We start from the raw sequence: 10018 nt of genomic DNA on the forward strand, positions 1-10018 counted from the left end.
TTAGGCCCCCTCTCCAGGATGGGGCCTCCTGCACTTAACCTCAGCATGAACATATGTCACATTACATTGAAACTACCTGCTTATTCCCAGCACCTGGCTTGTGCCTTAGCACAAAGAATGCTTTACTGAACAAATGAAAGTAAGGAGGCATGTGTGATGCGTGACTTATGGGGGCCTTGGGATCTAGTGTGTCTTACTAGACGTTTCTCTCCTAAGTTTCTCCCCTGTCCTTTTCAATGACCAAACTGCTTCAGAAAGAAAAAGGATCATATCGTTCTACATCATATTTAAATATTTCTAAAGGTCTTGGGCACCTGGGTGACTCAGTCAGTTAAGCGTCTGACTCTTGAGTTCAGCTCAGGTCATGATCTCATAGTTTGTGAGTTTGAGGCCCACGTCGGGCTCTGTGCTGACTGCGGAGCCTGCTTGGGATTTTCTCTCTCCCTCTCTCTCTCTCTGCTCTTCCCCTGCTCTCTCTCTCAAAATAAATAAATAAACATTAAGAAAATTTCTAATACTTCTAAAGGCTTAAAATTCCATTCAACAAAATGAGCCTCAAACACTTACCATGCCAGAATCTATGAAGACTACAGGGGTTATATCTAAAGGACATGGGACACATCTGACCAAAGACTTGTATCTAGAACACAAAGCTCTCAAAATTCAACAGTTAAAAAAAAACCCAAATTCCAGTTTGAAAATGGACAAAAGACGTGAACAGACATTTCACCAAAGAGGATATAAAGATGGCAAGGAAGCACATGAAAAGATAATCAACATTACCAGACATCAGGGAAATACAAATTAAAGCCATGTGATATCACTACACACCTATCATGATGGCTAAAATAGAAAATAGTGACAATACAAAAATGTTGGCCAGGATGGGGAAAAACTGAATCATTCAGACATTGCTGGTGGAAGTGTAAAACTGTACAGCTACTCTGGAAAATACTTTGTCAATTCCTTATAAAGATCAAACATGGGGCACCTGGGTGGCACGGAACCTGCTTGGGATTCTCTCTCCCTCTCTCTCTGACCCTCCCCAGTTGGCACTGTCTCTCTTTTTCTGTCTCAAAAAACAAATAAATAAACTTAAAAAAGGGCGCCTGGGTGGTTCAGTCGGTTGAGCAGCCGACTTTGGCTCAGGTCATGATCTCCCGGTCTGTGAGTTCAAGCCCTGCGTCGGGCTCTGTGCTGACAGCTCAGAGCCTGGAGCCTGCTTTGGATCCTGTGTCTCCCTCTCTCTCTGACCCTCCCCCACTCATGCTCTGTCTCTCTCTCTCTGTCAAAGATAAATAAACATTTAAAAAAGAAATTAAAAATAAATAAATCAATAAACTTAAAAAAAAAAAAAGACCAAACATGAGTGGGGGGAGCTAAGATGGGGGTATAGTAGGAAGACCCTAGGCTTGCTTCATTCCTTGAACACGGCTACATAACTGTCAAATCATTCTGAATAACCAAGAAATCGACCTGAGGACTGAGAGAACAAACTGTACAACTAGAGGGAGAGAAAAGGCCACGTTGAGGAAGAAGGAAGCAAAGTCACCGTAAAAGACAAAATAATTCTCAGTCTGAAGCAAAACAACAACAACAACAACAACAAAATTGAACTTTTGGGCATATATCCCAGAAAACTGAAAATGTATGTTCACACAAAAATCTGCACACAGTTGTTCATAGCAGCTTTACTCGTGACAGCCAAAAACTGGAAACCATCCAAATGTCTTTCAGTGGATTAATGGTTAAACTGCTATATCCATGCCATGGACTATAATACTCAGCAATAAAAAAGGAATGAACTATTAGTACACGCAACAGTCTGGATGGATCTCAAGAGAATTATACTGAGTAAAAAAAAAAACAAAACAATCTCAAAAGGTTATAGATATTATGATTCAATTTATATAACATTCATGAAATAACAAAAGTATAGAACTGGAGAAAAGATTAGTGGTTTCCAGGGGTTAGGGATGGGACTGGGTGTGTGTTGGGGGGGGGATGGCTATCAAAGAGTAGCACAGAGGATTCTTTTAGTGATGGAACTGTTGTGTATCTTGACTGTTGTGATGGTTACACAAATCTACAATGTGATAAAATCTCAGAGAACTAAATATGCATATACGTACATACGAGTGAGTGTATGTAAAACTGGTGAAACCTGAGGAAATTTGGTGAGTTGTATCAATGTCAGTCAGTTTCCTGGTTATGATATGGCACTATGGTTATGCAAAGTGCCTCATCAGGGAAACTGGGTGAAGAAAGGGTACATGAGATCTCTCTCTCTCTCTCTCTCTACCTGTATTATTTCTTGCAATTATAAGTGAATCTACAATTATCTCAAAAGAAAAAATAACACAGAAGTCAACATGAAGGAGCTTCCACTGGCCAAAGATGGGACAATTAGAGTTTCAAAGAGAACAATAATTGAAATAGATTGAAATACACTATGTTAAAATCCAGAAGTTCATGAAAACACACATAGGAAAACTCTAATTGGTCATGTTTGAAAGATACTAGAAAACCATCTTGTTATTCTGAAAACTGGAGAACAAAGAGAAAGAATCAAGTATTTATCTTGCTTTTCCTCAGGAATCCACCTTAGGACAACCAAATAGTTGATGAGGAAAAGATCTTTAAGGAATTTCAGCTAGTACATTAAAAAGGAATGATAGAATTTGGATAACACCAATTTGTAACTTCTAGCGACAAATGAGCCTAACCAGTGGTCACCAGTAGCTGCTAAAACCATTAAGTGAAACACCAAAATGAAATTTTATAATGGATAGAGCTGACCGGCAAAACCAGAACTCACTAATCAATCTGCACCACAAAAAGAGTAATGACCAGGCATTATGTGCTACTTATGAAGTATTCTTGCCAAAACATCAAAATGAATCTGAACAAGTCTCTAGATCTCACAGTCGATTTACAGGAAATATAGGAGACAGAAGAACAAGTTTCAAAAGCTTAAAAACATTACAAAGATGCAATTGTAAAAATGAAGAATGTGGGAAATTCTACAAAGCAAATGACTTGTTTCCTCAATGAATAAGTTGAAAGAGGGAGGGTATAGTTTAGAAAGATTTAAGAAACACATCAACCAAAACTAAATGCAACATTTGGATCTTGTTGATACTGATTTGAACATAACAGGAAATACATTTTTGAGAAAATTAGAGAAATTTGGACACTGGCTGTTCAATGATAATAACTTATGTTTAATTTTTTTAGGCATGATAATGGCATTGGGACTATGTTTAAAAAAAGTCCTTATTTTTTTAGTTATACTGAAGTATTTACATGAATACTAAGTTACTTACAGATGTACTGATATAATGAGCACCTCTATTAAAATGACCAGGAGCAGGTACGTTGGAGAGTGGAGGAGGTACAAATAAAACAAGATTGACCAGATGTTGTTAATAATTCTTTTTTAAAATTTTTTTCTAACATTTATTTATTTTTGAGAGAGAGCACAAGTGGGAGAGAGGCAGAGAGAGAGGGAGACACGGAATCCAAAGCAGACTCCAGGCTCACACAGGGCTCAAGCTCACAAACCATGAGATCATGACCTGAGCCAAAGTCGAATGCTTAACCAACTGAGCCACCCAAGCACCCCTCTTGTTAAAATTCTTAAAGTAGGGTGATAGGTATAGGTATGCAGGGGATTATATACTTCCTTCTTCTTTTGTATGTTTGAAAATTTTTCATAATAAAAACTTTTTAAAAATTCACCTGTATCCTGATCCTAGATCTGTACTTCTGATCCTATATCACTAAAACAGAAACTCCAAAAAGAAGATTGTACTTCCTGTCACAGATGACCCAGTCACCAGCAGTATATGACCCAAATCTTCCCTAATCCCTGCTGTACCCATCCTGACAGGACCTTTCTCTGTTGTACTCACAAAGATACCACCCCATGCCCCTACACCAGACTAAGGGAGCAAGAATGCCAAAACTGAGCTTAGCATGTCTTGAGTCCAATGTATCATCTAGGGGCTCCTGCTAGCACCATGGTCAGCTCCACAAGTTGGTTTATGATACCATCTGGAAAGTTCTAGAGAGTTTGCTGAGCTCAAGGATATACCCAGAAAAGCTGTAGTCCCAGGCCACCATGTCAAAGAGTATGACAGAGTTCTGGAAGGTGTCCACTCATCATTGGTCCCTTTAGACGGATTAGGCCTCCTACCCATTGTAATTTGGGTAAGTCTTTCAGGACAACCTCAGGTAATTGAATTTATCTTAGTGAGGATCACCCTCCTTCTTGCATCTTCCAAAGTTGATTGCCTGGCTGCATGTTCTAAATATCTGCTCCTGGCCATTCTCTGGCACCCTACTGGGAGTCTCTTTCCTGACTTACTGATTTTTGAGGTCTAGCAAACTCTCTGCTCTAAACACTACCTGACTTAGAGAAATATGTACAACATTATGTTAAGTAAACAAATTAAGTTGCAGAGTTATATATATAAGAGAATAGTATAACCCCATTAAAAGTTTTTTAATGTTTATTTATTTTTGAGAGAGAGAGAGAGAGAGAGAGAACAGGGGCAAGGCAGGGGCAGAGAGAGAGGGAGACAAAGAACTCGAAGTGGGCTCCAGTCTCCATGCTGTCAGCACAGAGTCCGACGTGGGGCTCAAACTCATGAACTGTGAGATCACAACCTGAGCTGAAGCTGGATGCTTAACCGACTGAGCCACCCAGGCGTCCCTATATACCCCATTTTTAGGAAAAAAATTGAACAAAAACCTTGGATTGGGTGGACCTGGGTTTGTAAGAACATGAAATGGGTATGGAGCATACTTACCAGAATGTGTTGTCCTAGAGGGATGAGGGTTATGTACGAAATTCCTAAGCTGTTTCTAGAACTAAGCGGGAAATATAAAGGCATAGTGCTCCAGTCATCTATCGCTGGGTAACAAACCACCCCAACAAGTAATGACTTAAAGCAATGGCAACACTACTTTTTCTCACAAATTTGCAATTTGGACAGGTCTCTATGGGGACTCCATTCAGTGTCAGCTGGAGCAGCTTAAAGACTAGAGGCTAGAATCATCCAGTGGCTCACTCACTCCATGTCCAATGATTGATGCTGGCTGTCACCCAGGACATTGGCTGGGGTTATGAGCTACACATGGCCTTTCCATGTGGCTGCTTGGCTTCCTCACAACATGGTGGCTGGGTCCCAAGGGTGAGTGTCCCAAGAGACAGCAAAGAGGAAACTGTACCAGCTATTCTAACCTAGACTTAGAGGTCACACAGCATCACTTTCACTGCATTCCATTCACTGAGATAGTCACAAAGGCCTTCCCAGATTCAGGGAGACAGGAAATAGATTCCATCTCTTGATGGGGAAGTGGCAAGGTCCTGGAATAGTCTGTGAAACCAGCAATACTGTTGTGGCCGCATTTGGAAAATACAATCTTCCATATGTAGACACAACTATTTTAATTAATGAAACTTAGAGTGGAAAATGTTCAGCATCAGATAGCAAAACATACTACATAATTACATTAATTAAAACAGTGTATTATTTGGGGCACCTGGGGGCTCAGTCAGTTGAGTGTCTGACTCTTGATCTCAGCTCAGGTCTTAATCTCAGGGTTGTGAGCTCAAGCCCTGCGTTGGGCTTCACGCTGGGTGTGAAGTCTACTTAAAAACAAACAAAGAAAAAAACCAGTGTGTTATGGGTGGAGGAATAGACAAATAGAGTCAATAGAAAAGAAGAAGGTCCAGAAACAGACCCAACTATAAAAGGGAACTTAGCAGGCACCTGGTGACCCAATTGGTTGAGTGTCCAACTCTTGATTTTAGCTCAGGTCATGATCCCAGTGGAGCCTGCTTGAAATTCTCTCTCTCTTCCTCTGCCCCTCTTCCCAGCTCATGTTCTCTCTCTCTCTCTCTCTCTCTCTCTCTCTCTCAAAGATAAAAATAAATAAATAAAATAAAAATAAACATAAACATAAAAAAGGGAACTTAGCACCTGATAAGAGTATGAAAGGAAAGCTATAACAAGAAGGAAATGAGGGGCGCCTGGCTGGGTCAGTTGGTGGAGCACACAACTCTTGATCTCTGGGTTGTGAGCCCGAGTCCCACACTGGGTATAGAGATTGCTTAAAAAAATTAAGTCTTTAAAAAAAAGAAGAAGAAGAAGGAAATGATAAATATTTTGAAAAGACTGTCCATCTATTTGGAAAACAAACAAATTAAATTAGATCCTATGGAAGACATTGTCGATTGGCTCTTGAAGAAGCATTCCCAAAACTCTTTTCCCTTGCTTACTGAAGGTAACTTATATCTTTACTTTTATGGTAATAATTCTATTACTCTTACTCTTTACCACATATGTATTTATCCATAAACAATATATTATGCAGTTTTGCCTGCCATCAAATTTTGCAAATTGCATCGTGCTGTATGTTCTCTTCCATGTTATAGTTCTTTCACTGTTTCTAAAGATTCGTCCTTGTAGATGCACGTGGCTGTGGCTCATTCATTCCCACTGCCCTATCGTATGAATATACGATCATATGAATATACCACAACTTTTCACTCTACTGTTGATGGACATTGGGGTTCCAGGTTTTGCTAATGCAAACAGTGAAACTATAAATCCTACTGCCTCTGTTTTCAAGGCATGTTTGTAGGAGTAGGATTGTTGAATTATAAAATATTTCCATATTCGACATTATCAAGTAATTCCAAACTCTTTCAAAATGATTACAGCAAACCACGTCCCCACCAGCAGTGGGTGAGGGCGCCTCTGGGCCCACAGCCATGTCAGCTCTCAGCATTGCCAGACTTTGGAATTGTTGCCAATTTAGTGGGTATGAAATGGCAACTTATCGTGGTTTTAATTTGGAATTTCTTGATTACTATAGTGAACAACTTTTCATATGTCTATGAACCATTTCTGCTTCTTTCATGAAATTCCTGTTGATCTTCTCTGCCCATTTTTTGATTTGGCTATTTATCTTTTTATTTGTAGAAGGCCTTTATAAATTCCAGATAATAATCCTTTGTCAGTTATATGTCTTGAAAGTATCTTCTCCCAACGTGTGGCTTGATTTTATATACTTTTCATAGTGGTTTTAAAAATAAATTTAAGTTTTTAATATTAATGTATCTAAATTTATCCATCTTTTCTTTTATGGTTTGCTTTCTAATGTTCAACAAATTCACTCCCAATATTAGTAGGCATTGTACAATAGTGTTTAGAGCAAATTCTGAATCCAGATAGCCTAGGTTCAGATCTTGGCTCTCTCACTTACTGTGTGACATTGGGCAAATTATTAACCTCTCAATGCCTCAGTCTTCTCATCTGTAAAATAGGGATAATCACAGTACCTATCGGCTAGAGTTGCTATGAGATAAAGTGGCAACATCCGGGAGGCCCTTAGAGGAATCCTCGGCACATATTAAACTCTATATAAATTCTTGCTATTACTGTGGTGATGCTTACCAGATAATTTTTATTGTTACTTCTCAGGACAAGGTACATCATACCTCATTCAGCTTTATATCCCTAGCCCTTAGCGCAATGCCTGGCATAAATGAATACCTGCCTTTTTTCCCCATCTCAAGTCTCTCCTCCTACACAACCTCACCTTCTACAGTGCTGTCAAAATAATCTCCTTTACAGAGCTATGATACTTTTTCTCTCTTTCCTGAAATTTCCATTTATTCCCCACCACCTGCGAATTCCTAAGCTGGCATAATTTACCCCAAACTCTTTTTCCAATCAAGTGCTCTATATTTCCCTTCATACCAAACGGTGGTGTTTGGGGGTACCTTTCCATCAGTCTATATCCATATTTGTATATGAATATCTACGAATATGTATCTACACGGCCTAGGACAGTGTTCAAGAGAATGGGCTCTGAAGGCAGACTGCTTGCCTTTGGATTCTGATTCCAGCACTTAACTACATATGTAACTGTGGACAAGTCCCTTCACTTCTCCAAATCCCAGTTTCTTTGCCTGGAAAACGGAGGCGGTAAGTACCTTCCTCAAAGAGCTGCCAGGAGCATTAAATGAGGTGTTTAGCATTTGGTATGGTGTCTAGCACACAGTAAACATCAGACACATTTTTGCTGTTATTAGAAAACCGTCTTGCCACTATATCCTTATTCCCCCAAACTCTGCAATTCCCTGGGTTCTCCCAGTACCCACAGAAGCTAGTAGTAGATAAATGGAGGCTAAAAAGGGCAAAGGTGACAAGATCAGGCATCATTGCTGTCCTCCTTACAAAAGTACACTGATGATGAGACTAGAGAATGTATTAGAAGTCAGGACTCCAAATACAGTTTTAGGTGTAACGTATCTGTTGTGCCAAACAAAATACATCCATTCAAAAAATCGTTAACCTGCAGTCCCTTACCTTTGAAATTAGATGCAAAACTTAGTCCTCACGTGCATTTTTCATAGCAGAGGGTCCACTGCTTTCATTTGACTCGCGATCTAAACAAAGCCGTAACCGAAAGGTTAAGAACCCATGACCTATTCAGCACAATGTTCTCTTCAAGAGTTCATGTGGGCATCCAGCACCCCCTGGGGGTGTCAGTCAAAATTCCAGTGTTCACCGAGTGAACTACGGGTATGCTAATACATTAGCAACTCTTTGGAAGGAAATAAAATACCCACGGGAAACCAAGAAACGCTTGGCATTTTAACTTAATGTGGTACAGCTGCTGAGACTTTGAGGCCTCCATCAGAGAGCAACGTGAGCCCGTGTTTGCAGATTTGCTGTGAATGCCTGTAGGCTGTGTTGAGGGCGGGGGTCGGAGGGTGGGGTGTTCAACTTATTTTTCATCAAAAGGAGATGGTGTGAACTTTCAGCGAACCTCCATCACTACCACCCATAATTTTCTAGTTATTTTATCAGCCACTGATTCTTTTCTTCCAGTTGCTCTGACAACCGAAGGCAAAACTGAAACCCTGAAGACGAGGGCAAAGGAAAAGAAAGCTCCAAAGGGTGCCCAGCGCCCGGCCTTTCGTCCTGCGGTCCCTTTAAGAGAAGAACCTCTCGGGACCGGCAGTCCCAACCGACCCCAGTTTTAACCGAAACCTAACCCGGACTTCCCCCTCTTCACTCAAATAAGACCAACTTTGGATTTTCCCTCCCCTATTGACCAATCAGAATCTGTTACCAGGCAGACTTTAGCTGCCGCCGGTGCGAGCCCGGCGCCTTCTGTCTCCGGGTGGCCGCAACGACCAATGAGAGAACAGGCCGCGCGAGTCTCTAGGCAGATCGGGACTGCTCCAGCCACTCAGAAAAAAGAAAATAAAGCAACGCACGAGCCCGCTGGGCCAGGACCGTGGGGCTGGGCTGGAGTGAAGGTGGCTACGAGGTAGTTTCTCTTTCTCCCTTACCTTTATTGTTGCTTGTGTTGGAAGGCGACTGTTCAAAGGTAGGGAGGGGGCAGTATGAGTTGGGAGGAGAGCAGAAAAAGATTGTGACCGTATTTTCAACAGCTCCTTCGCCCATGTGCACGTGCCCCGAATCCGGGACCCCATTCCCCCAACCGGGTTTCCTACTCCCAGCCCAGGAGTTCGCCCCTCTAAAGCCTCCCACCTTGCAGCAACGCGGGATTGAATGCAGGGGGAAGGGAGGGAGGTGGGGGTGCGCCTCAGGATGGGAGGTTGAGGGAGATGACGTAGGGACCGGCGACGTGGGGAGGGGGAGCCGCGGGGGAAGCCGTGGCGAGATTAAGTAATGAGAACTTGGGCCCAGTTTTTTCCAAGCCTGCAAGGGCAGAGTATGTTCGTATCCTTTCTGACCTCCCAGGAAAATTCAGGCGTGAGGAGAATCGGAGAACTTTGTTTTGTGGTGGTTCTTGTTTTTGGTTTTTTAAGGGGGTGAGGGCGGGACGGGGCCAGAGGCAGAAATGGACATTTCTAACGTGGATTCCCAACCCGCCTATCTCTTCCTGTACAGTTTTCCACACTCAGGAGACTGCAGGAAGCGGGGGGGGGGGGGGGGGGGGGGTAGCCTGCCCCCAGCCCAGGTGG

At 41.8% G+C, this 10018-nt stretch overlaps 1 protein-coding gene and 1 long non-coding RNA gene across 4 annotated transcripts in view; one reads left to right on the forward strand and one right to left on the reverse strand.

Annotated features, from left to right (window-relative positions):
- LOC125912098 (uncharacterized) overlaps positions 1–9574 on the reverse strand; it is a 20850-nt gene extending 11276 nt beyond the window's left edge. The window contains exons 1-2 of the long non-coding RNA XR_007454613.1: positions 9380–9574; positions 8388–8467 (exon numbers count right to left, since the gene is read on the reverse strand). This is a non-coding gene — a long non-coding RNA (uncharacterized LOC125912098). The remainder of the gene's footprint in view (positions 1–8387; positions 8468–9379) is intronic.
- Positions 9204–10018, forward strand: part of RFX5 (regulatory factor X5) — a 9056-nt gene continuing 8241 nt past the window's right edge. For 2 of the 3 annotated variants that reach the window (XM_049616266.1, XM_049616269.1), the window contains exon 1: positions 9204–9357. In XM_049616266.1, the coding sequence (XP_049472223.1) occupies positions 9224–9357 (134 nt within the window). In that variant the 5' untranslated portion in view covers positions 9204–9223. Of the gene's footprint in view, positions 9418–10018 lie in introns of all 3 variants that reach the window. The other variant, XM_049616267.1, reaches the window with a different exon arrangement.

Source organism: Panthera uncia (genome assembly GCF_023721935.1).
Source record: "Panthera uncia isolate 11264 chromosome C1 unlocalized genomic scaffold, Puncia_PCG_1.0 HiC_scaffold_4, whole genome shotgun sequence".
In the NCBI taxonomy this organism is placed as follows: domain Eukaryota; kingdom Metazoa; phylum Chordata; class Mammalia; order Carnivora; family Felidae; genus Panthera; species Panthera uncia.